The following is a 27,881-nucleotide window of genomic DNA, read 5'->3' on the forward strand; positions in this document are numbered from 1 at the left end:
AACAATTTATTTTCCTGTTTCTGAATTCTAAACTTTCTATTTTATTTAAAACAATTATAGTTCTTATTTTGTTAAACCGGACCCAAATATATGATGGAAATCTTAAAACACACTAACACAAGACAATGATTTAAAAATAGCTAGGATACAAAAAATAAGACACAGCACAACATATTTAAAAGGATTTTTTTGTTTCAGATAAAATACTGAATAGCTCCAGTTTTCGAAGATATGTTCGGAGAGATATATATTAAGCGTATATATATCTGTTTCTCTATGTCTTCATCCATAAACAATGCATCAAGCTAATGTACAGCACAACCACTGCAAAGAGAAAAGAACAGGTCAACCATTATGAATCCTGCAGATCTGAATGATGACCTTTCTGATGCCTTAATAAGAATGCATGCAAGTCAGAGAATATTGCCAGTAATGCATGTAACTTAATCATTACATGCTAGTTGGCATTAACAACCAATTATTGACTATAACTGGTGTTAATTGAGAATAATTAGAAGGATTCTACAAATTTAATGTGCAAAATCCGTGGAGAGGCATAGTCAAAACATACATCTAAGTCCGATTTGGACGTATGGCACAAAGTCGCCAGTGGGAAAATGCCCATTTTAAAAAAATATGTCTAGAATTTTTCTTTTTTTTTCTTTTTTTTTAAATCGTCTATCTGGAAGTCCAGGCCATTGGGTTACCCAGTTCGCCAGGACATCTATCTTTATAACACATTTTCAACCAAAATTTCATCCAAGTCCCATTTGGACATGGGAGGGGCTAATCTTGTAATAGACTGGCCACCCAGACATGGCAACAGAGCAATTGGGCACCTTACAGGGCACTCCTGTGAACTTCACAAAAAGGGTGCTAGATGAACATCTCACCAGAACTCCCTTATAGGTTATGGTGAGCCCCCCAAAACCCACTATACTCACCTGCCTACAACCCAAATAGCCCTTATGGCTGCAGGTGGCATCTATATGGCAGCAGAGTAGGGTTTGTTTGTTTTTTTGGTGGGCTCACATGTTCTACCATAAATGTAGTGGTTAGAGTGGCTTATGGGCCTGAGTCCTCCTCTCTATGGTTCACTAGCCTACCCCCCCCCCCCAGGCTATTTAAGACACCTGTGTGCAGCTCTACTAGGCTTTCCTATACCAGTTTTGATTATGAGCCCCATAGTATGCAACTGCAATGCGGTATAGGGGCTTTTACACTTGTGGATTATACAGTAGAATACTATTAGTTATGCAACGAAGTATCAGCAGTTTGGCACTAGCATTTATAGCAGCCTTTGTGCTTATCTTGCACCTAGAATTAGATGCATAACCTAGCACTTATGCTAGTATTTTATAATGGCAAATAGCATACATTAGCCCAACTTTAGGCAATCTTTTGAGAATTGCTCCCTTTGAATATAAATTAGGCACTCAGCCCTGATAAATTTTCATAAAGGCCAATTTATAAGCATGATGCTCAAAGTTAGGAGCATAAGGGGAGAATTCATCCAGGGGCATTATAGACTTAATGCACGTTAAGAGAATCAGTGTGTGCTAAATGTTAAAAGCCCACTCTGTACCTATGGACTTTTAGCATTTAGCACACACTAATTTCCTTAAGGTGCGTTAAGGCCATAATACTTTCCATACTACAAAGGAAATTTATCAGTATTTATATTGCTCTTTTGATGGTGTGGAAGAATTTGCTTCAATACTAGACAAAGGAGGAAGCAACTCCTATTCATGTATTGGTGCAGAAAATGAAGGAAGTAGCCCAGTTCGAGCTGAAGATTTCTGCTAGAGCACCTAAGTCTGAAATGGCACTTTACATTGCCTTAAGGCATGCATTTCAAAGACTGTTGCCTATGAACATCTAAGAAATACTTTGTCCATCAAGCCCCTTCCCTTGTTTAAAAGCAGACTGAAAACCCACCTTTTTGATATAGCTTTCAATCCTTAACCCTACTCTTCTGCCCTCCAACCCAGCCCGCTGATTAATCATTCCCCTTAGCTTTATCCATGACATTCTGTTTGTATGTCTTGCCTGTTTAGATCGTAAGCTCTTTCGAGCAGGGACTGTTTTCTTCTTCTTTGTGACTCTGTACAGCGCTGCGTGCGTCAGGTAGTGTTATAGACATAATTAATTTAGTAGTAGTAGGGATAGGGAGTATGAATGAGATTGAGTGACTGTGTGTGAGTATGTGAGAGTGTCCTGGATAGAGGGTAATTAAAATCAAGCACTTGAGAAATACTGAGCTTAATAGTGGTTCTCAGTCTTTGTGATTTATCCTGATTTAAGATTCAGTGGTTGTGATAATTGAATATAAGTGCATCATGCATTTTGATATCTGTTATGTTGCTTCCAATGTACAGTGATTTGGCTCCTGTATTCTTGAAGCACTGTTTCAAAATAAAAATTTTTTAAAGGTCATAATCCTACTTGATAAATTTCCCCTAAATCCTTTGCATATTGGAGCAATTATAGAGAAAAAAAATTATAGGGGGGTCCCTTTTTTGGGTTGAAACATGGTGTAACTTACTGTATCTCAATAGTGGTTGAATATTGCTGCCACCTAGATAGTCTTATAACCTGCTCTTGCCTCCACCACCCCTGCCCCCTTTCTTATATGTTCAATGTGTCAAAGAGGTGAACATCCAATGCAGAACAAAGTCATTAGTTCACTGTCCACCAATGGATGTATAATTTCATTTGTGCAGATCTTAATAAACTAACATTAATGTCTTATGTATACTTGATCAGCTATATTGTCAATTTTTTTATTATGATTATTTTAATAAAATGCTTTCCAAAAGACCAGAGAAAGAACAATTGAAAAAAGAATACAGTCACACGTTGGAGAAAAAAAGGTGGCAGGAGAGACAGATGCAACCTTGCTGTTCTTTAAAATTGTCCAGAGATGTGGCAGGATGATGCACCAACAGAGAAGAATGCAACCAGGAAAAAGAAGCCTGGAAGCTTGACAAGACATAGATTACTGAGGCTTGGCTCAGCCTGATCTTGAAGACTTATAACTATTTAGGGGTCAATATTCAAAGCAATTTAACCAGCCAGAAACAGCTGTGGTCAGCTAAATCACTTGTTTGGCGCTAACTGCTAATTTTCAGCAGTACTTAATCTATAGTGCTGAAATGACAGCCAGCTATTTTAGGGTGTTCTGGGGGGCAGAGTCAGCACTTGGCCAATATTCTGCACTTAACCTTCAAGGTTAACCATATAAAGTCAGCCCTATTTTTATGCAGTAATTTATAGTTGGTTAATTGATAAATATCGCACTTTACAGTGGTTAGTGGAGTGGGCTGAGAACATAGGGAAATGTAGCTCCTTGTGACCCTACACAAGTCACTTAATCTTCCATTGCTCCAGGTATATAACTTAGATTGTGAATCCACTAGGGCAGTGTTTTTCAACCTTTTTTGGGCAAAGGCACACTTGTTTCATGAAAAAAATCACGAGGCACACCACCATTAGAAAATGTTAAAAAATTTAACTCTCTACCGATATTGACTATATATAAAGTAATTCTCTTGAATAGGAATCAAATAAACACAAAGAAAGTATTTTATAATTACTTTATTACGAAATAAAAATTATAAAAATTATAAAATACTTTATTCAGTGCGAAGCCTGGGCCTGTTTGGCTGAACACAAAGCTGATATTCTGGCTGGAATCGAAGAAAGACACACACGTAGCTCTTCGTCAACAGCTCTCAGTCTCTCTCTGTATTTGGTTTTTATAGCATACAAAAATAGACAAATATACCCTCCATCCTTTTTATTAAACCACAATAGCAGTTTTTAGCGCAGGGAGCTGCGCTGAATGCCCAGCGCTGCTCTTGACGCTCATAGGCTCCCTGCGCTAAAAACCACTATTGCGGTTTAGTAAAAGGTGACCATATTGTAAAATATAGACTGCAGATATAAATTCAGAACTGTGCATAGTAAGTGAAGGGAAGTTTTCATCTCTGGGAATTTACCCAGTTAACTATTAAGTTATTTGGGCAAATTCCTTTGAAAACTGTGGTAATACTGCCTCCACTTTGCTAAATTTAAAATAAAATCATTTTTCCTACCTTGTCTGGTGATTTCTGGTTGCACTTTCTTCTTCTGACTGTGCATCCAATCTTTCCTCCCTTCTATCAGCCTGTATGCTTTCTCTCCTCCACACCTCATTCCCTCCCCCAACTTTTTCTTCCTCTCTCCCTGACCTTTCTTTCTTTTTTTCTGTTTCTCTTCTTTCCTTCTGTTTCCCTGCCTGCCCCCTTTCTTTCTTTCTCCCTGCCGTTCCCCAAGCCACTGCCACTGCCATCGGGGAACAGGACCCACCAATGGATAACAGGCCTCAAAGCCGACGCCGACGCATGCTCTCCCTGACGTCAATTCTGCAATCGGAGAGGAAGTTCCGCCCAGCCAGGCAGCGATTGGCTGGCCCGAACTTCCTCTCCGACTGCAGAATTGACGTCGGGGAGAAGACGACTTATCGGCTCGATAGATTATATCGCCAAGACAAAGTGAGTCCTGGGTGATCGACTCACTTTGCCTTGGCGAGCTACTGGCGCCCCTGCCTCGGGCCCCCTGTCAGCTCCGGGCCCGGCGGCCCTGCGGCACATCAGGCAACATCTCGCAGCACACTAGTGTGCCGCGGAACAGCGGTTGAAAAACACTGCACTAGGGACAGAAAAAGTTTATAGAAACCACTTTGATTGTATAAACAGAAAGGCAATATATCAAATCCATGACCCTATACCACTTTACCTTGTTAGCTGGCTCCAGAAACTCAGAAATTCAATACTGGTGTTCAAACATGGTCAGACATTGAATTTCTGGGCTTAATGCTGGCAGCAGTCAGGAAAACATTAATTGCTTGCTGAATATTAGGCTCTTGATCTTTTAAGGATAGTTGCATGTATATTGCATGAGTGTGTATACTGCTTTGCATCTGTTGATAGAGGTGATCCATAAACTCTGTTATAGATGCATTTATGTGAAGACTTCTTTCCATGGATTGAAGGAGGGGCAGGACAGGGTTACACTAAATCTAGTTCAGGGTCATTTTAACTGCTGCTGTCCTTGAGTTGATGATCTAAACAATGTATACCACCTCTCTCTCTTGTTGAAGTAGAGGCGTGCGATTCCTTACTCCAAGGTTTGTTTTGTTTTGGTTAGGGTTGGTTTTCCTAATACAACTGATTGTGATGCTGATTTTGCTGAAGAGGATTATAATATAACTAGTGTTTTAGCCCGTTACATTAACGGGAGCTAGAGTAGATGTCTGTCTGTCTGGGTTTTTTTTTAATTTGTCTCTCTCTCCTTGGACGCTATCTGTCTTTCTTTCTGTCTGTGTCTCTCCCTGGCCCCCTGTCTGTCTATCTTTATTTCTAACTCTATCCTCTTCCCTCAATCCTGCATGTGCCCTTTTTTCTTTCTCCTCCCCACTTCCTTCCAACATCTCCTCCCCCCCTCAGACTTCCATTCAGCGGCTGTCCCTCCTCTCCCCTACACTTCAATTCAGTGTTTGTCTCCCTCTCTCTACCCCTTCCATCTACTATTCACCCTCTGTCTTGCCCCTTCCATTCACTGCCCTCTCTTCTCTTTCCTTTCAGTGTCCGCCCTCTCTCTCTCTGTTCCATATGGCATCTTCTCCTTCCTTTCCCCCTTCCTTTTCCCTTGGTCTGGCATACCTTCCTCCTTCCCTCCAGGCCCTGCCATCTCTTCTTCCCTCCAAGCCATTCTCTTCCCCTCTGCTCCCTTTCCTCCTTGAACTTCATCAGGCAGCAGCAGCAGCATTCACAATTCATTGCTGTTGCCGGCTTCAGGTCTTCCTCTCTGGCGGGTCCTGTCTTCATGAAAACAGGAAGTAGGCAGGACCCGCCAGAGAGGAAGGCCTGAAGCCAGTAACAGCAGCGAATTGTAAACGCTGCTGCTGCCCGAAGAAGCCAGGCCTTGAAGCACTCAAGGCAGACTGCTTCTCTCCCCTCCCAGCCCAACCTATGCTGACTCTCCTATTTCTCCCTCCCATGTGACCCTCCCAGCGAGTGACCTTAACAACAAACTTCCATCCAGCGTTGGCAGCCGCAGCACGCTAAACAGGCTGCTTCGTGGCTTTCTCCTGCCGGTGAGTCCCTCTGCCGCATCACTGATGACATCATCAGTGACACGGCAGAGGGACTCATCGGCAGGAGAAAGCGCCGAAGCAGCCTGTTTTGCGTGCTGCAGCTGCCAACGCTGGAGGGAGGTTTGTTGTTAAGGTCATCTTGCTGGGAAGGTTGCATGGGAGAGAGAGATATGAGGGTCAGCGGGTCCCGGAGCGAGAATGCTGCCACTTAGTGAGTGAGGGGAGGAGTCAAAGTGCGCATACACACTCTTGCCGGCCATGGACTGACGGATCACGGAACACGCCGGTAAGAGTGCGCATGCGTGCTTAGGGTTTTATTATAAGAGATGAAATGTTAAAAAAAAAAATCAGTGCCAGATAGTGACTAAACATGTTTGGTTAATAAATAGCCACTTACCTCTGGCAAAGAGAGCTGGATGATGCCACTGTTCCCTTTGTCAAAGAGTTGGAACATTTCTTTAAAGAGGAAAGAGAAAAGACACCATGCAACAATTTCTTCTGGAAAGTTTAGCACTTAAAAATCACGATAACAGATGGGCTGTGGTCTGTCCAGAGCCAAGACCAGCTTAACCAGTAAGCAAATGAGGAGGTGGCCTAAGGTGGAACCTTTTATGGGATTGGCAAAGAACAGCTGTATTTTTACAGGATCATTCTGGGAGGGACAATATTGGTGTAATCAAGATTGTTGAGTTTCATTATTAAAATTGGGATAGGGGGCCTAGGAGCCTGAATGGTAAATGGGGAAGGGCAACAAGTCTGAAGCTTCACTGAGGGTGTCTAATACCCTGGCACTGGCTCTGTCCAGTCCTAAATTCTCAGAATTTCCTTTGTGTTATTTATCTTGAATGAATGAATTATGAATGATGAGAAGGTGGGACAGTTCTCTGCATGTAGGGGGTAGTTCTATAAATAGGCACTAACAATTATGCACTGATTGTAGGTGAAAATGTTTAGAATAATGGCATTTATGTGCATATAGGTGTGCATAAAATATCTGTCTCGGCTCTATTCTACAAATACCTGCTTAGTTTACGTAGTACATGCTTGCAAGGAGGGCAAACACACAGGTGGAGCGTATGCAGGATTCTTGCTTACATGATTAACTCATAGAATATGCGATGAGTAATTCAGTGTTATCACTTACACTAGCTCTATGGCTGGCATTAGTGCTGACACCTAATTCTTAAGCGCATATATACACTTCTCCCTCCGTATTCGCGGGGGATGCGGGCAGAACATAGCCGTGAATACCGCAAAATCACAAATAAGTTTTTGCATGTTCTTAGCGGTTTTTCGGTAAAATAGACCTGAAAGAAATAATAAACCGTGAATAACCCGACCTGCGATTTGCTCCGTACAATGCCAGGAGCAGCGATTTCCTTCAGGAACCACCGGGAACAGCGATTTCCAATGTGAAACGCTGGATTCAGTGATGAAAATTAGGGGGCGGAGTCAGCAGCCAAAAATCGCGAATAAGCAAATCCGCAGATACGGAAACTGCGGATACGGAAGGAGAAGTGTACTCAGTTAGGCTGGTGTTCTGTAAAGAAAAGTAGGCCCCAATGGCAAAGCCAGAAGTCCATTTTTGGGGAGGGGGACCACATAGTCTTCCTTCAACTGCTGCACCTTCTTCCACCTCCTGCATTAAACTATACCTTTGCTGGTGGGAATGCCCAAGCCCTACCAGCTGAAGAAATCTCCTGCGCAAATCTTCACAAGTGCAACCAGAGTTCACAAGTTGGTGGCAAGCTTCAACCACTAATGCTAGCACACCTGTGCATGCTCAGTTCAGCATCAGTAGTTGAACTGAGTATGCACGAGAGTGCCAGCAGCTGCCAGCAAAGTTGGAGGCTCACGCAGGAGACCTCTTTGGTTGGTGGAGCTTGGACAATGGGCATTCCAACCAGCCATTAAAGTGTAGGGGGCTTGAATCCAAAGTGAGTGTGTGGGGCGAGGGGAGGCAGGCCCTTGCTGACTATACCCCTAGTTCTAGGCCTTTATATTCCTTTCAGTTGTATAGTCAGGGTGAGGGAGGGGTGTTCAGAGGCCTAGGCCTCTTCACTTTCACCTCAAGCCCTCTCCAAAATTAAGGCACCCGTGGAATGGCTTCCAGGGATGCCCAAGCCCCACCAGCTGAAGTGGTTTAATGCCAAGCCCCTCCCTTGCTGTCTGAGCAGTAAATAAGCCAGCAATGTGCTTCAGCTACCAACACTTGAACTCTTGCACGTGCTGGTATCAGCATCTTAACCATACCACTGACGTTTTCACTGATCAGGCAGCATAGAAGAAGGCATGGGCAGTGGACCACTTTGGCGGGGCTTGCTTGGCCATCCCCCACCAGCAAATGTAGCTTTTTATGCTGCTCGGGGGGGGAGGGGGGGAGAGAAGAAGAAGCGATAAGCATGGCCCCCACTCCATCCTTGGGTTCCCTCCAAAATGGACTTTTACTTACTCCACTGAGTTAATTTGCACTCTAAAACAAGCACATCCATTACATTGATTAGCAATTCTATTCTATCTACTTTAGTTTCACTGTAGTTACAAGTACTTATACATAGCTTAAAGAATTTTAAATAACTCAAATTTAATTTTTTGTTGGTTTTGCAATTTTATAATTTCAATTATAATGTGCCACAAAAAACATTTGCTCTGTTAAGTGTGCCAGAGCTAGAAAATGTTTGAGAGACACTGATCTAGACAATACACTGTGCTTCACAGATTGTGGTTGTCATTCTATGATTAATCCCCGGATTCTGGATACATAACGTGACCATTTTTTTTCATCAAAATGGGACATCTATTAATATTCACTCCCGCCCCCAATCCTACCCTAGCCCCAATCCTGCCCTAGCCCTGCCCCCAATCCCACCCTAGCCCCTCCCCCAATTTCTTCCATTCATTTTTCATGTACACACAATATCTTATTTCATAATGGTAACCATAAAATTTTTAAAAATACAAAGCACCCTATACGCAGAGAAAATGTTAATTTTTTATATTTGGGAGGGTTTCAAAGATGTCACCTCAGTAACTATAGAAAAATAGACAAATATAGTGCAAAATATAGACAGCAGATATAAATTCTCAAACTGACACATTTTGATCACTAAATTGAAAATAAAATCATTTTTCTTACCTTTGCTGTCTGGTGATTTCATGAGTCTCTGGTTGTGTTTCCTTCTGACTGTGCATCATTTCTTTCATTTCTTTCTGCACTTAGGCCCAACAATTGTCCCTTTCTATTCCCTCCCTCCTTCCTTCCTATGTCCTTAGTGTCCCCAGCGCCTCCTTGCTATGTCCTTAGTGCCCCTTTCTATGTCCTTAGTGCCCCAGTGCCTCCTTCCTATGTCCTTAGTGTCCCCAGCGCCTCCTTCCTATGTCCTTAGGTCCCCAGTGCCTCCTTCCTATGTTCTTAGTGCCCTCAGATCCAGTGTCAGTTCTCCTTTGTACCTTTGTTCCAGGTCTCCTTCTCTCTCCCTCCTCTGTTATGATCTTGCCTCTCTCTGCTCTTCCTCAGGGGCTCTCCCCCTCTGTCTGCACCTCCCAAAGTCCTGCTTCTGCCTCCTGTCTTTCCCCTTTGGTCCAGGCCTTTATCTCTCTAGTCTTTCTTCTACTTACAACCCCCCTACCTTCTCTGCCTCTTTCTCTCCTTCCTTCATACCTCCTTCCTATGTCCCCCTCACTGCCTTCCAGCCTTTGTTCCACCCCCTCCCATAAAGCCTGCGAGCCTACCTCCCCCCAAACCAGCCTGCCTGCCTCCCCCAGAGCCAGCCTGCCTACCTCCCCCAAAGCCAGCCTGCCTCCCCCAGAGCCAGCCTAATTCCCCCAAAGCCAGCCTGCCTGCCTGCCTACCTCCCCCAAAGCCAGCCTGCCTGCCTACCTTCCCCAAAGCCAGCCTGCCTGCCTACCTCCCCCCAAAGCCAGCCTGTCTGCCTATCTCCCCCAGAGCCAGCCTGCCTGCCTACCTCCCCCAGAGCCAGCCTGCCTACCTGCCTCCCCCAAAGCCTACCTACCTACCTCCTCAAAGCCAGCCAGTCAACCAGCTTGCCTGCCTACCTACCTCTCTGCCGCGCAAAAGCCAGCCAGCCAGCCAGCTTGCCTACCTCCTTCTCCCCCTACCGTGGAAAAAAAAAAGCCCGATTTAAACTTCCCCCCCGGTCCACTGCCACTGCTCCTCTGCTTACCTCCCTGCCGCTAATCGCGCCCAGAAGCCTTCTTCCCGATGTCAATTCTGATGTCGGAGAGAACGTTCTGGGCCAGCCAGGCAGCGATAAGTTTAACATGTGAAACAATAGTCTAGAGTTATTAGAGGAATGTCTTTTAGCAACGAAACCCTTTTGATGCATATCTATAATATGTGGGAGAGCTTTGGCTAATCTCAAAGCCAAAATTTTCGCCAAAAGTTTATTATCAACATTTATCAAAGATATAGGCCTGTAGTTTGAAACCAAAGTAGGATCTTTATTTGGCTTAGGCAAAACAATTATTATTGATTCAGCCATAGTACCTTTAATATTACCTTTTATAAGTTGTGTCTGATATAAATTTAGTAAATGTGGGGAAAGGATATTTTGAAATGTTTTATAAAATTCTACTGTATAACCATCACCACCTGGAGCGGATCCAACTCTAAGAGATCTCAATGCTGTTTCTAATTCTTTTAATGATATAGGTTCATCTAAACTCCGTTTTATATGATCAGGAACCTTAGGTCCATTAATTAAATCTAAAAAATTTTTTCCATCTTTTTGTCTCTCAAAATAAGGCTCGGAAGAATACAAGTCCTTATAAAATTTTAAAAATTGTTTTAATATTATATTTGTTTGATTTGTTATTATACCATTTTCGTCTTTTATTCCATTAATATTAGTTCTTCTTTTTTTTGCTTTAAGATAATTTGCCAATAATCTTCCCGCCTTATTAGAATTTCCATAATACACTGTTTGCTTGGAAAACAAATCTCTTCTTATCATTTTTGAAGTTAATTCATTATATTTACCTTTTGCTTTCAAAAGAGCTTGCAAAATTTCATTTTCCCATTTACTTACCAATTTAGCTTCTAATAATTTTATTTCTTTTTCTAATTCTATATATTGTATTTTAATCTGTTTCCTAATAAAAGCTGAATATGATATAATATTACCCCTCATAGTTGTTTTAAATGCATCCCATACATTTTCTATAGATGTATCTTCCACTAAATTTATTTGAAAGAAATCGTTAATTTGTGTTTTAAAATTTTCCAAAAATTTGTCATCCACAAGCAATGCATTATCAAATCTCCAAAGAGGTCTACCATTCTCTAATTGATCTAATTGTAATTCTATCCATACTCCCGCATGATCCGAAATAATAATAGGATCTATGGAAGCTTTAATCACCTGTTGCACTTTATTTGTTGAAACAAAAATATAATCTATTCTTGAAAATGATTTATGAACCTGTGAACAAAATGAAAATTCCTGATCATTAAAATGAAGAATACGCCATATATCTTTCAAATCACATGACTGAACCAAATTATCTAAACCTAAAGATTTAATACTTTTACCTGGTTTTTTATCCAATAATGGATCCATTACAGCATTAAAATCTCCAGCCACCACTAAATTAGAAGCAGCCAGTGGTAATAACATATTCTGTAATTTTTTAAAAAATTCTGATTGATTCGAATTAGGGGCATATATATTAAACAACGTCAGGGCATCATTTCCCATACCTATATCAATATGTATCCATCTTCCATGTGGATCTGAATTTTTTACCTTAATCTTGGCCATACATTTTTTATTTATAAGAATTGCTACCCCTGCTTTTTTACCCTCTGCTGGAGCAAAAAAACATTCTTTTACCCACCCACCCGATAGTTTCTGTGATTCCTTTATACTAAGATGGGTCTCCTGCAGACAGTAAATATCCGCATTTTGCTTTTTTAAAAATGTCAATACTTTTTTCCTTTTGATTACGTGATTCAGGCCATTGACATTAATAGAATATATCTTAAAAGACATTATACATTTTAATACTTCTCATTATAATCTTCTTCTCCTCTTCTTTCATATTTAGAATCCAAAATATGTTTTTCACGACACACATTTTTACCCCTAAAGTATCTAATCCCTTGTTTATTTTTCCCTTAATCATTCTAGTAGATACTCTCATTTTCCCTCCCTTTCCCACCCAATATAATGGCTGCTTAAGGCTACACATTGGAACTGTAACCCGAACATTCTCCTCCCCCCTAGGCAATTAATATTCAATCAAATTCCCCTTCTATCTATCTATATTAATCTTTAATTTCTTTAGTCATTTTTCCATATCTTTTCATTAATGTATCTTTATCCATTTAACAGTTTTTAATTTATATTTCCTTAGTATTATTTTTACATCATAAAATTTTATCTTAAACATATATTTAGTATTTTATCAATGTTTTTCTTATATCTTGCTCTTTCTTTCTTATAAATTTTTATTGTCTTTTCTTTGTTTCATTTTTCTTTTCTTCAGATATTTCAATATTTCATACTTTTATAATTTTTCATAAAGTCATCAAAACCCATCTTAATGTTTTATGTTAAAATATCATAGGTTCTGGTTTAGCAAGAAAAGCTTTTAATTTTTCTGGATCCTCGAAATACAGGGATTTATCTCCAGATGATACTCTCATTTTTGCCGGATAATATAGATCGTATTTAAAACCTTTTTCTTTTAGCTGAGGTCTCATGTCTAATAGTCTCTTTCTTTTATTTGCTGTGTTTTTAGCAAAGTCCGGCAAAAACCATATTCTGGATCCTTTATAATTTAGATTTTTGTCTTTCTTTGCAGCATTTAATATTTCTAATGCTTGTTGGTATCTAAGCATTTTGAAAATTAGCAGTCTTGGCCTGCCTTTGTTTTCTACATTTTTAACTGGGATTCTATGCGCCCTTTCTATTTCAAGTGGTTGTTTCAAGTCCAGTTGTAATATTTTTGGAATTAAATTTTCAAGAAAAAGGATAGCATTTTTTCCTTCTAAATTTTCTTGTATTCCAAAAAGTTTAATGTTTTTCCTTCTTCCTCTATTCTCATAGTCTTCCAGTTGATCTTTCAATTTATTCAATTCCAGGCTGTCATTTTTGCATCTATTTGATTCACTTTCCAAAACCTCCATTTTTGATTCTAATTCAGTTGTTCTTTTGTTATTAACTTCCATTTGTCTGTGGATGTTTAATATTTCTTCCTTCATTTCAGACATATTGGTTACAGTTTCCTTAAGCATTTGTTTAATTTGTCTTAGTTCTTCCATAACTTCTGCTTTACTCAATATGTCAGGTTCTTCAACAGGAAGTGGGATCTTGCTTGGTGTTATTTGATCTTGTTTCTGTCTTTTTGCAGACGTACCAGCCTCATTTTTGTTTTGTCTGGTACTTGCCATATTTTTGAGTCTATTTTTATAGATTTTATCTTCTCCAAATTCTTTATGTTCAGTAATTTTTCTGTTCACCACAGTTTACAATATCCCACCTTCAATGCTATATTGTTGAGGGAATAGCAAACTTTTTTTTTTTTTTTTTTTTGGATCCCTTCCTTCAGGGTTCCTGTCTAATTTCGTTGGAGGGTAGTTTCTATTAGTTGAATTTTCAGTAGTTTTTCCCTTTTTTCTCCTTCTCTTCCAATGTCACACAGTACAAAGTCAGGTTTTTTTTTACCCTTAATGTTTCTCTCCAAAACCATCAGGGGAGGGCTATTTCAAATTGCCTCAATTTCAGCCCTTCATCAAAACCAGTTCAAATTGAGGAAGTCTATATATTTTTTTTTTTTATCGGTTAATTCAATGTCACCGTGGTCTTCAAGCCTCTTTTTAATTTTTATTCATTCAGCTCGTCAGTGAATCTCAGCCCTCATCACCGTATCTCTTCAGTACTGAGATAAACAAGCGCTCTTCCTCTCTCAGTACCTTACTTTAGTTTTAGCAAGGCTTAGTTTCAGGCTGGTTATAATCACGCTGTGAGTTTTTTGATTATTTATGACTCATTACTCCAGCGTAAGAAAATGTGTCAAAAAACCGGTAAAAGAGAAACAGACCTTTTGTATTGGCTCTCCTCCTTCAGGTCATTTAATTTCAAATCTTCATATCGCTTCGTTTCAGCTTTTTTTCTTTACAGTTGTTTTTAATATGTTTCAGTATAACCGGCTCTTTTTTTTTTCTTTCCCTTTCCTTAAGCCTCAAGGTTTTGTTTTAACACCGGAGGGGGAGGGCTACATATGTCCGCTGACACTCGATAGCCGTTTCAAACTGTCATTTTTCATCATTAGCCCTCAACCGAAGTCTCTCACCATCCATTTCAATGTTCAATAGTCTTTCTCCACAACTTTTTCCACTTTCAGCGTCACTCTTTACAATAGAAGATGAAAACCGACGAAAGAGTTTTTTAATTCACAGGGCTCCGTCTTAGCACCGTCAGGAGAGGGCTACTTCTAACCGCCACAACTCCAGAATTGATCGGCACCAGTCTCCCCACTAAACCAGTCCTCTCCTCTCTTTTCTTTCACCATTGACCAGGTTCAACCGCCAAGCAGCCCACACTAGCACAGATACAAGCAGGCAACAAGAAAAAAAAAAAAAAAATCGCGGTCTTACTTGTTATCAGATCTTACTCAGTGCCGGTAGGAGAAAATATTATCAAATTTTCTCTGTTGTTAAATATCTATAAGTTTTATCGATCAGTATTAAAATTTCTTTCAAATTTCAATTTGAAGGGGAGAATTATTAATCTTTGTTGCCTAGCTTGGAGGAGCGTCGTGATCACACGTCCATTTGTGCGCGATAAGCCTCCGATGTCAGAATTGACGTCGGGAAGAAGGCTTCTGGGCGCAATTAGCGGCAGGAAGGTAAGCAGAGGAGCAGCGGCAGTGGACCGGGGGGAAGTTTAAATCGGGCTTGGAGGGAGGCTTTTTTTTTTTTTGGTGCGGCAGGGAGGGACAGGAAGTGATCGCCTGTCCTGCTGTCCCCGCGCACAGCTTCAGGACGCTGTCCCAAAGTTGTGTGTGGGGACAACGGGACAGGGGATCTGAAAACGGAACTATCCCGTTCAAAACGGGATGTATGGTCACCTTATGTATATGGCACTGGTGCGCATAGCCAATGGGGGCACACAATTTAATTGATTAATTAGTCTAATTGACACTGACAGTTGGCAAGTAACATTGATGCTAATTGGTACTAATTAAAAGTTACACACACAACTCAGAAAGCGTGATTCTATAAAAAGGATGTGCCAATTGCAGTATGCAAATTTGAAAAGGTGATGTGGCTAGGGGTAGATCATGGACAGATCATGGGTGTTCCTAAAAGCTACGTGCATTTTTATAGAATATGCCTGATGCACGCACAACTTAGGCACAGACATTTAGGTCTGGTTTTAGCTGGCCTAAATGGATGTACCTAACATATGTGGCAACAAACCAAACAACAGAGAAAGTTCATGCACATGCAGAATATCATAAAAACATGCACTGGACCCAACATGGGCCGTGTTACAGCTAATAAGCCTGAATCCGGAGCCCAGGATGTTAGTCAATGCTCATGGACTTTTTGCCAAATCATAATGAATACCAATAAAATGCTGCAGGTACCACAACAAAATGAAAGTGATACCTGCAGCATTTTATTGGCATTCTTTATGATTTTGGCAAAAAGTCCATGAGCACTGACTAACACCCTGGATTCCAATGCCTCCCCTCCTCCTCAAAGTATGCCCACAACATGTCCTCTTGGAAACTGTGCTGCAGACCCACAAGTATAAGCTTTAGCTTTTCTACAATCACTAGCCAGATGTACAGTTATATTATACATGTAACTGTTGCTAAAGCCTTCTTAAATACCCAACTAGAGCAGTGGTCTCAAACTCAAACCCTTTGCAGGGCCACTTTTTGGATTTGTAGGCACTTGGAGGGCCTCAGAAAAAATAGTTAATGTCTTATTAAATAAATGACAATTTTGCATGAGGTAAAACTCTTTATTGTTTATAAATCTTTCCTTTTGGCTAAAGACCTCTTTTACTAAACATAGAAACATAGAAACATAGAAAAAGACGGCAGAAAAGGGCTATAGCCCACCAAGTCTGCCCACTCCAAATACCCGCCCTCTGATTTCACTCCCCTAGGGATCCCCTGTGAATATCCCACCTTCTCTTAAAGTCCGACACGCTGTTGGCCTCAATCACCTGCAGTGGGAGTTTGTTCCAATGATCCACCACTCTTTCAGTGAAGAAGTATTTTCTGGAGTCGCTATGGAACTTCCCTCCCCTGATTTTTAGCGGATGCCCCCTGGTGTTCGAGGGTCCCATGAGGTAGAAGATATCTTCTTCCGACTCGATACGGCCCGTGATGTACTTAAACGTTTCAATCATATCACCCCTCTCTCTTCGTTCCTCAAGTGAGTACAGCCTCAGTTTATTCAGTCTTTCTTCATACGTGAGATCTTTGAGCCCCCAGACCATCTTTGTGGCCATTCGCTGAACTGACTCGATTCTCTGCACATCCTTCCGGTAGTGAGGTCTCCAGAATTGAACGCAGTACTCCAAGTGAGGCCTCACCATGGTCCTGTACAGCGGCATCATAACTTCAGGTCTCCTGCTGACAAAACCTCTACGAATACAACCCATCATTTGCCTTGCCTTGGAGGTAGCTTTCTCCACTTGATTTGCAACCTTCATGTTATCACTAATGATCACCCCTAGATCTCGTTCCGTCGTGGTCCTGGCCAAGGTCTCACCATTTAGTATGTAAGTTCTGTGCGGGTTTTTCTTTCCCAGGTGCATTACCTTACACTTTTTAGCATTGAAGCCTAGCTGCCATGTTGCTGACCACCGTTCCAGCAGCAGTAGATCCTGTGTCATATTATCAGGCATGGTGTTTTTACCTACTATGTTGCAAAGTTTGGCGTCGTCGGCGAACAGTGATACCCTTCCTCTAAGTCCTTGGGTCATATCTCTTATGAATAGGTTGAATAGAATCGGGCCCAAGACCGACCCCTGCGGCACTCCACTGATCACGCCTGACATTTTGGACGGGGTACCGTTTACCACCACCCTCTGAAGTCTACCACTCAGCCAATCCTCAATCCATGTAGTTAGAGTGTCCCCTAATCCTATCGATTTCAGCTTGTTCAATAACCTTCTGTGTGGGACGCTATCAAAAGCTTTACTGAAGTCTAGATATACCACATCCAATGACTCTCCGGCATCCAATTGTCTAGTAACCCAGTCGAAAAAGCTGATTAGGTTAGATTGGCAGGATCTGCCCTGGGTGAATCCGTGCTGGTGGGGATCACGTAGGTTTTCCTCGTCTAGGATTGTATCAATATTTTGTTTAATCAGTGTTTCCATGAGCTTGCACACTATAGATGTGAGACTCACCGGTCTGTAGTTTGCCGTCTCTGTTCTGCAGCCCTTCTTGTGGAGTGGGATAACGTTGGCGGTTTTCCAGTCCAAGGGGACTCTTCCTGTGCGTAGGGAAAGATTGAAAAGAACAGATAGTGGTTCTGCCAGGACTTCTCTCAATTCCCTGAGCACTCTGGGATGTAGGTTGTCCGGTCCCATGGCTTTGTTCACCTTGAGTCTTGATAGTTCGTAGTAGACGCTACTGGGCGTAAACTCGAAGTCCAGAAACGGGTCATTCTGGCTGTCTCCCATCTGAAGCTGTGGACCAGCTCCCGGCGCTTCACAGGTGAAGACTGAGCAGAAGTATTCGTTTAGTAATTCTGCCTTGGCAGAATCTGATTCTACAAGGTTACCGTCCGATTTCTTCAGGCGTTCTATCCCATCTTTGTTTCTTTTCCTGTGACTAATATAGCTGAAGAAGGATTTATCCCCTTTCTTAATGTTCCGTGCTAGATCTTCTTCCATTTTGAGTTTGGCCTCCCTGACTGCTATTTTGACAGCTTTTGACCTGTCCAGATAGTCTTTTTCCGCCTCTTGTTTTCCTAAATGTTTGTAGGTGATAAATGCTTCTTTTTTCTTTTTAACGAGGTCCGAAATTTCTGCGCTGAACCATTGGGGTCTTTTGTTCCTCCTGCGCTTACTTACTGTTCTTATGTAGCGGTTTGTTGCTTCGTGTAGGGTGGACTTCAGAGTCAACCACATATCCTCTACATTGTTAGGTTGTGCTTGTTTTTGCATCTCCTGATCGACAAAAATTCCCATGCGGTCGAAGTCTGTGCCTCTAAAGTTGAGAACCCTCGTTGCTGTGTTTGACCTTGAGAAACCTTTCTTAAGGTTAAGCCATACCATATTATGGTCGCTGGAGGCCAGTGTGTCTCCAACTGAGACATCTGAGACGCTATCTCCGTTGGTGAGTACCAGGTCCAGTATCGTTTGGTCCCTGGTGGGCTCCAACACCATTTGCTTGAGTCGTGCACCCTTTATGGAGTTCAGAATTCTTTTACTGCCACTCGTAGTCGCGGAGAGTGTGTTCCAATCTGCATCGGGCATGTTGAAGTCCCCTAACAACACTGTGTCTCCCCGTAGAGTGATGTTCTCTATGTCCTCTATCAGTTCTAAGTCTTTGTCTTCTTGTTGTTTCGGAGGTCTGTATATCACACCAAGATATAGGCATTTTTCATTTCCTCTGGCCAGATTCACCCAGAGGGATTCCCCAGTGTATCTAATATCCGTAATTCTGGTAGTTTTGATGTTATCCTTAGTGTATAGTGCTACCCCTCCCCCTAACTTGCCCTCTCTGTCGCGACGTAGTAGGTTGTAGCCTGGTATAACCATATCCCACCCATGTGAGTCCGTGAACCAGGTTTCTGATATTGCTACCACGTCTAGGTCAGCGTTTATTATCTCAGTCTCTAATTCTAGAATTTTATTGCCCAAGCTGTGTGCATTGACGTACATAGCCCTCCATATCTGTGAAGAGATTCCCTTTTGGGTTAGAGTGACTCCTAAATTTTTATTGATAATTCCCTTTAAATTATCGTGGATAGCATGGGTACTTACCTTAGACTTAGAAGTGTGGGTGTGACTCGCCTCCTCAGGGTGGTTACTTACTGCTCTGGGTGTGCTAACAGATTAGCGCGCGCTAATCGATTTAGCGCGTGCTAAACGCTAATGCATGCATGTTAGTCTATGGACGCATTAGCATTTAGCGTGCGCTAATCAGTTAGCGTGCCTTAGTAAAAGAGGGGGTAAGTCTTCATTAATAATATTGTAACTTATAGCTAAAGAGACATATGATCAAGAAACTGTTTTATTTTACTTTTATGATTATGAAAAACATACCGAGGGCCTCAAAATAGTACCTGGCGGGCCGCATGTGGTCCCTGGGCCATGAGTTTGAGACCACTGACCTAGAGGTACATACTTTTAGCATCTTAAGCACTTAAATTTTGGATATAAATAGGTTCCTAATTTTAATTTTAGACACATAAATTTAGGATAGCAATTAATGTTCCTAGGTTAGGTGCCCAGTTCTGGAATCAACTCTAAACTCATAATGTCATTCCCCTAGCTTGGCCTCCCCCACATTTTAGACTTCAAAATTTAGGAGCTCAGCAGGCTAGTATTTAACTTAGGAAGAACTCAGTGCCTGATCATGCTTAATTGGCCAATGTTCAATCAGGTTCACTTTCCACAGAAAAGGACAAACTTACTGAACAGGGTTTCCAGGTGAACCATGCAAGCAATAAAGCCATCAAAATCGATCAGTAGCTCATTGGAAGCATAGCGCAGGATGATGATGTGTTGCACTTTGCTATTCAGTGCAAATCCTGCAAAAAATAAAAGTCTATGAATAGCAGCAGGGGGATTAGTGTGGTCTGGCCTTTCCATTCAGGAGGTCTTTGATTAAGGCCATACTAATTTCAAATTACATGAAGAGGTGCATGTATGTTTTGTGTTCGAGGAAGCCAAGGAACTCTTTCCTTATAAGTTTACATAACTTGTTAATTCCCTATTTTCCAAATTACATGGTGTCTGGAAAAAACAGGATTCCTTACATAGTTACGAAATAATTTGCATTTGTTTAAACATTAGTAAACTAAATTAGTATAATTTTTTTCTTAGTTAATTCATAATTTGTGTTCAAAGCATCCTCCTTCAATTTTGACACATTCACAAAGTTTTCAACAGCACTGGACTGTTGGCTCAGTGAATTCTGGGGTTTCATTAAGACCTCAACTGTTTTGTGAGCTCGATGCGCTGGAGCTCCAACCTTTAGAAAACCTGTATTTTTTACTCCATAAGATGCACTTTTTCCCCCAAAAAAACTGGGTGGAAATGTAGGTGTGTCTTATGGAGTGAATATAACACACACAACCCTGGTACCTTTTTTTAATTCTGGCTGTCCAGCGCTGTATCAGCAGGAGTTTTCCGCACTCCTGCCCCTCCCTCGCTGGACGGCTGCCTCCTCATCTCTTGCGGCAGAGCGGTGCACAAGGCATGTGCAAGCTTTTTGCGCTCCTGCCTGGTCCTGCGCCGCTCCCTGAATGACTGCCGTCAGTTCTCATGAGTCTCACGAGAACTGACAGCAGCCATTCAGGGAGCGGTGCGGGGCCAGGCAGGAGCTGCACTTAAGCAGCTGCCTTTGATTTTCCCAACTAGGAATTGAATGGATTAAAGGGCAGAACAAGTTGCCTAGGTGCGCAAATTGATATTCTGTTCTTTCATTATTCATCTGTAGAATTTATAAAACTTATAAGGTCAGAGGTTATATTAAGGTACAATGGTAGTTCACTTTCTACAGCAATACTGTCCAGCCTTGCCTCCCTAAGCAGTGTATCAGAGAACCTTGTTCATGTTAATACTTTTTCTCTCCCTTGTACACTTTCCATGCAATAACAGCCTTCTAGCACCTCACCTGCTTCGCTGAGAGCATTGCGCATCTCATGGGCATCCATGGTTCCTGAGTGATCAGTGTCCATTTTTCTGTAGATTTTCTAGAGCATAAAGGATAAAGGCAATGTGGAATCAATCATTCAGAGCATTGCGGACACTCATGTATGGGCATTAGAACTTTATTTTTGCATACTACACTTAACAATAATATGTTAAAATATTATCCACAGAAAGAATGCCTGCCAGCAGACTAATGTTATGAGAGCTAGCTAATGTTAGACATGCTGTCACCCCCCTCCCCAAATCTCGCACTCAGACCCCACTCCTCCCACAATCAAGCATCTCTCCCTCTCTCTGTTGGACCAGCATCTCTCCCTCCTAGTCTAGTCTTTCTTTTTCTCTTCCCTCAGCTCCCTTTCAGGTGAAGCATCTCTCCCCCTCTCTTTTACCCTCTTTTGGTCCAGGTTTCTCTTTTCCTTCCACTACCCCCCATTCTAGCATCTTTCTTCCCCCTTTTCCCCCTGGGTTTCCTAAGCTCTCTTCCCTTGACCCCCCCTCCCCCATGAACAGGCCTGGTATCTCTCCATATCCTCACATGTAGACCTGGCATCCATCCTCCTCCCCCCCAATGCAGGTCTGGCATCTCTCTATCCTTCTCCATCTCTCCATCCCCCTCACATGGGACTCATGAGACTTCTGCAGGAAGTCCTTTCAGCCATTTTTAATGTGAAACCAGCATGGCCAGGAGCAACAGGGGATTGTTACTACCGACTTGGCCACTAGACTACCAGGGCTTCTAAAGTAGGCCAGTGAGGAATATCCATATTCTGTTAGGGGACTAGGATGGCCATGCAGCCCACACTTTTAGCCAAGGTCAGTAAGAGGGACTATAGCTAATTTGCATAACCAAGGAACTCTAGCATTGTCTTATATTCTTCATCTGCTAGAGGGAATCACAAAATTACTGAATAATAAAGGTATTATCTTATCCCACAGAAGGAGTATTGCTAAATTGTGGGAGCAGCAGTTTGGTCCGGAGGGGAGGGGAATTCACTCTGAGTGTATAAGCTACTGAGAATATAGACTACTATTGTGGAAGAAATTATAAGTATAGGTTGTTTCTGATCTCTTCATTATTATTAAAGGCAATTCTCTACACTCAGCTCTGAAGACCAGGGATCAGGCCTGTTCCCTAAACCAAGGGAAACAGGTCCTCAAACTCTGCCCACTGAAGCACTGAGGATCTGAAGCTTTATGACAATACCTGGTTAGGCTAGTATTCTAAAAACATCAAGCAACTGTAAAAATGACAATATAGATGATTTATCCAGGACATCTGCAATACCCCACATTATATTAAGAATATAATAACATAAGAATAGACTTACTGGGTCAGACCAAAGGTCCATCAAGCCAAATAGCCCGTTCTCACGGTGGCCAATCCAGGTTACTAATACCTGGCAAAAATCCAAAGAGTAGCAACATTCCATGTTACCGATCCAGGGCAAGCAGTGGCTTACCCAATGTCTTTCTAAATAACAGACTATGGACATTTCCTCCAGGAAATTGTACAAACCTTTTTTAAAACCAGCTACGCTATCCACTCTTACCATAACCTCTTGCAATGCGTTCCAGAGCGTAACTATTCTTTAAGTGAAAAAATATTTCCTCATATTGGTTTTAAAAGTATTACTCTTTAACTTCATTGAGTGTCCTCTAGTCTTTGTAATTTTTGACGGAGTGAAAAACCAATCCACTTGTACCCGTTCTACACCACTCAGGATTTTGTAGACTTCAGTCATATCTTCCCTCAGCCGTCTCTTTTCCAAGCTGAAGATCCCTAACCTTTTTAGTCTTTTCTCATATGAGGAGTTCCATCCCCTTTATCATCTAGGTCACTCTTCTTTGAACCTTTTCTAGTGCCGCTATATTTTTCTTGAGATAAAGCAACCAAAATTGAATGCAATACTCAAGGTGAAGTCACTCCATGGAGTGATACAGAAACATTATAACACTAATTACATAATTAGTCTTATTGTAGTAATTTGGTAAGGGGGGGAAGAAAATGATTGTTCTAAGTATAAATTGTATGTTTAATAATGCGTTTTATGAAATATTTATGTTCAGATATTTGTATTGCATTGTCAAAGTTTAAAAATCAATTAAGATTTATTTAAAAAACCCAAACATTATAACACTCTCAGGGCTCCTTTTACGAAGGTGCGCTAGCCGAAAATCTACCGCTTGCTCAAAAGGAAGCTGTAGCAGCTAGCGCGTGCTATTTTGCGCGTTAAGGCCCTAGTGTAGGCTTTGTAAAAGGAGCCTCTAGTTTTATTTACCATCTCTTTTCTAATAATTCCTAGCATCTTGTTTGCATTTTTGGCTGCCACCGCACATTGGGTGGAAGGTTTCAGCGTATTGTCTACAATGACATCCAGATCTTTTTCTTAGGTGCTGACCCCCCCCCCCCCCCCTAAGGTGGACCCTAGCATCTGGTAACTATGATTTGGGTTATTTTTCCAAATGTGCATCGCTGCATTTGTCCACATTAAATTTCATCTGCCATTTAGATCCCAGTCTTCCAATTTCCTAAGGTTTGCCTGCAATTTCTCAGTCTGTATATGTTTTAACAACTTTGAACAGTTTAGCATCATCTGCAAATTTATCCCCCCCCCCCCCTTTTATGAAGCCACGTTAGGTTTTTTCTATTGCTGGCCACGGTGGTAAAAGCTCCAATGCTCATAGAGTTCTTATGAGTATTGGAGCTAATACCGCTGCGGCCGGTGACAAAAAAACCTAACGCAGCTTCATAAAAGGGGGCCACCTCACTCATCATTCCAATTTCCATATCACATATAAATAAGTTAAATAGCACTGGTCCCAGAACAGATCCATGTTCCATTGAGAAAAATGACCATTTAACCCTACCCTCTGTTTTCTGTCCGATAACCAATTCCTAATCCACAACTGAACATTGCCTCCTATCCCATGCCTCTTTAATTTTCTCTGGAGTCTCTCACGAGAAACTTTGTAAAAATCTTTCTGAAAATCAAGATACACAACATCAATCAGTTCACCTTTATCTACATGTTTATTCACACCTTCAAAAAAGTCAAACAAATTGGTGAGGTAAGACCACCTTTGGCTAAACCCATGCTGACTGTCCCATTAAATCATGTTTGTCTACATGTTCCACAATTTTATTTTTTATCATTGTTTCCACTATTTTGTCCGGCACTGAAGTCAGGCTTACTGGACTGTCATTTCCTGGATTTCTCCTGGAACCCTTTTTACAAATTGGCGTAACAATCTTCAAGTACTATAGACAAGTTTAGCGACAGATTATAGATCACCAACAGCAGATCAGCAATATCATATTTGAGTTCTTTCAGTACCCTGGGATGTATACTATCCAGTCCAGGTGATTTATCACTCTTTAACTTGTCAATTTGGCTTAGTACGTCTTCCAGGTTCACCAAGATTTTTCAGTTCCTCTGCATCATCACCTCAGGTAGATCTCTTACATCTTCTTCCATAAAAACCAAAGCAAAGAATTCATTCAGTCTCTCCGCTATGGCCTTATCCTCCCTGAGCGCCCCTTTTGTTCCTTGATCATCCAACGGTTCTAAAGATTCCTTCACGGGTTTTCTGCTTCTGATGTACCTCAAAAAATTGTTAATATGAACTAGTGCTGCCCGATTCAAGAAAAAAAATTTCGTTTCGATTCAATTCAGCCTATTGAATCAATTTTTCGATTCGATTCAATTTTCCTGCCCAATTGGGTGTTTTTTAAAACATCCTGGTGGGTTTATTTTATAGCTTCTTCACCTCTTTTATAGCCTCTTCACCCCCTTTGCCCTCTCCTAACCACACTGGCACTGTGGTGTAAACAAAATAAACAAACAAAAAAGACTTTTCCTCTCTCTGTTCAATCCTAGCTCACGTTTGCGGTCTAACACCAGCTCTGGCAGGATACACGTTTCAAATCTGACATATTGTAATCACAAAACAGAAAATAAAATGATTTTTTTCTACCTTTTGCTGTCTGGTCATTATTCAAATTATGTTGGTCCCAGGCTCTAGTTGGTCTTCTGATAACTCGCTTCTTTCTCCGTGCTAACCATCCATCTTCCATCTGTGTCCTCCCCTTCCATTCCTTTCCCCTGGTCTGGCATCTGTCTCCTTCCCCCCATGCCCTGACATCTCTCCCTCCATGGTCTAGTATCGCCTTTCCTTTCCCTCTCTCCCATGGTCTTGGCATCTCTCTTTCCTCTCCTCTCCCTTCCTGGTCTTCCTTCTCCCTCCTTCCCTCTCTCTCCCCAATTGGGTGCAGCAGCAGCATTTCTCTTCCCCTTCCCCTCTCACTCTCCTCCTCCACTGCTCTTCCCCCTTCCCCTCTCCTCCTCCACTGCTCTTTCATCAGTCCTGCTGCAGCTTTCCCTCTTCCATTTTAAGTCCAGCAGCACTCTCCTATGTTCCCAATCCAGCAGCACCTCTCTCTCACCTCCCTCCACCACTCAGCTCCAACAGTACCTCTCCCTCTCCTCCTCTCTACTTCGTTTCCCCCACCAACTAGCTGCAGCACCTCTCCTTTCCACCCCCAGGGCAATCAGCAACTCTCCTCTCCGACTAGCAGGGCTCTTCTCCCTTCCTTTTCCCTCCCCTCTGACTAGAAGCAGTACCTTACCCACTCACCTTCCAGGTCTAGCAGAACCACTCCCTCCTCTCCTTGCCTCCTATTAGCACCCTTCCCTCTTGTCTCCTAGGTCCATCGGCACCACGCTCCCCTCCCGATTAACAGGCTCTCATCGTCTCTCACCGGCTTGTGGATTCCCAGGTCTGACTCGGCACAGCCTGACATTCTGTGTTTGACTCCAGCTAAAAAAAGAAAAAAACCTCCGAAAAACCAGGCGATTTTTCAAACCCTCCCGGTAACACTAGCCTGGATTAGCAGCTGCACTTCTCTCTCCTTCCGTAGCTTTAGTGAGTCAATTCCCTTCTGCAGCCTCAGGGTTTCTGCTAGACTGTCCTGCCTCCGAGGAAGAAGGAAGTTGCATCATCAGAGGCGGGATGGCCTAGCAGAGGCCCTGAGGCTGCAGAAGGGAATTGACTCGCTAAAGCTACGGAAGGAGAGAGCAGTGCAGCTGCTAATCCAGGCTAGTGTTACCGGGAGGGTTTGAAAAATCGCCTGGTTTTTCTTTTTTACTTTCTTTAGCTGGAGTCAAACACAGAATGTCAGGCTGTGCCGAATCAGGCTGGGGAATCTACAAGCTGGTGAGAGAGATTTTTTAAAAAATGTTTTGAGTGGCGGTGTCCGACAGCAGGATTCGTGATCGCGATGACAGCTGGGCACGGGGAGGAGTGTTGGGTCCCGAATCGGAGATGCTGATTTTTTTAAAATACACATCAATTCAAATCAATTCACCCAAAGTGAATCGATCGGTGAATCGATTTGAATAGGAAATAGGGCAGCATTAATTTGAACTAGTGAGGAGAATGTATAGCAGAATGTTATGTAACAGGTACATTAGCCTGAAAGAAATCAACTATGCTCAGGAAAGTAAATGTGGAGGGCCATTTTCAATGATGTCTAAATCTGAGTTTGGACATTCTGTGGAAAACACATAAAAGTCCAGTACTAAACATGCCCATTTTCAAAACTGTAAAATACCTATCTTGTATTTTCAAAAACTAAACTAAACCCTTTTTTGGCACTTTTTCTAAAATGTTCACCCAGGATTTCCGCAGTTGGCATCACGCTTGTTGAAGGTTTCTGAATCTTGCTACACATTTTGTAATTCGCTGATTGTCCAGTCTTCTTTCTATGTGAACCGCCTAGAAGTCAGTTTGACTATGGCGGTATAGAAAAATAAAGTTATTATTATTATTATTATTATCTTGACAGGTAGAACCGACATTTCAGCCATTATGCTGTGGCTTTCTTCAGGGTATGCTTTGAGGTCTGCACTTTTGTCTTTGTAGAGTAGGTCCTCATACCCAATTGGTTGGGGCTTGAGATGAGTGAGGCAGGAAAGTTTGTTGGTCACCAATTTGAATTTTTGTGGGAAAGTCAGTTGGTCACAAATTTGAATTTTGCTGGGAAAATCAGTTGGTCTCTTTTTCCCATAGAATGGAAACGACTCTGGTGAGTTTAAAGATGTTCTCCCCATGAAGCTGGGCTATATGTTCTCTCAGAGTTTCCACAGCTGGCATCATGCTTGTTGCTGATTTCCTAGTCTCACTGACAAGAGAGAGAAGGGGGGAGGAGGGACAAATAGAGATAAGCACCCATGAGGGAGGGGGGTTAGAGACAGAGACAGAAAACAATAAAATGGTATGGAGGGTGGGAATAGAGACTAAGGAAAAGGAAGAAGGGTGAGGGCTGGGCCGGGAGCAAGATTGGCGAGAGGTAGGGGTGGGACCAGGGCAGGGCAGGGGCAAGACTGATGGGAGGCAGGGCAGGGCAATGTGTCATCTTTTTTTACTTCCCAAATATGGTAACCAAAGACCAGGCCAGAAACTAGTAAGAGCTGCTGCTGAGCTGAAAGACATTTATGTATGCTATAGTTCTGCAGGAGCAGGCCACTTAAGGACACTTACCGTATGTTTACATAATTATCTTTAAGTATTGTTTCCTCCCTTCCTATGCAGTGAACAGAAGCCCTTACAAGACATGTTTAATAATTTGCTGGGTGTCTGTTGTTTGTTTTACCTGGCTTCACAGCCCACCCTCACTCACATTACCACAGGCACCAAGTTTCTATTGATTAATAAATCAAGATAAATACACAAACAGTTCACAGTGTCATTATATGTCTATGAGCCTCAATTTTCAGGCTCCTTCTCTGCAGTTGGCTGAACTAGATACACTGAGGTGCTTACTGGCTTCTAAAATAGACTCCTGAAGAAGATTTGTGAAATAG

The 27,881-nt window shown here is 41.9% G+C and overlaps 1 protein-coding gene across 4 annotated transcripts in view; it reads right to left on the reverse strand.

Annotated features, from left to right (window-relative positions):
- CAPN8 (calpain 8) overlaps nt 1–27,881 on the reverse strand; it is a 210,177-nt gene continuing 182,296 nt past the window's right edge. For 3 of the 4 annotated variants that reach the window (XM_033935863.1, XM_033935864.1, XM_033935861.1), the window contains 4 exons: nt 20,981–21,059; nt 19,776–19,892; nt 6,537–6,595; nt 1–324 (listed from right to left, as the gene is read on the reverse strand). In XM_033935863.1, the coding sequence (XP_033791754.1) occupies nt 301–324; nt 6,537–6,595; nt 19,776–19,892; nt 20,981–21,059 (279 nt within the window). In that variant the 3' untranslated portion in view covers nt 1–300. Of the gene's footprint in view, nt 325–6,536; nt 6,596–19,775; nt 19,893–20,980; nt 21,060–27,881 lie in introns of those variants that run through there. The other variant, XR_004538661.1, reaches the window with a different exon arrangement.

Source organism: Geotrypetes seraphini, chromosome 3, assembly GCF_902459505.1.
Source record: "Geotrypetes seraphini chromosome 3, aGeoSer1.1, whole genome shotgun sequence".
Taxonomy (NCBI): domain Eukaryota; kingdom Metazoa; phylum Chordata; class Amphibia; order Gymnophiona; family Dermophiidae; genus Geotrypetes; species Geotrypetes seraphini.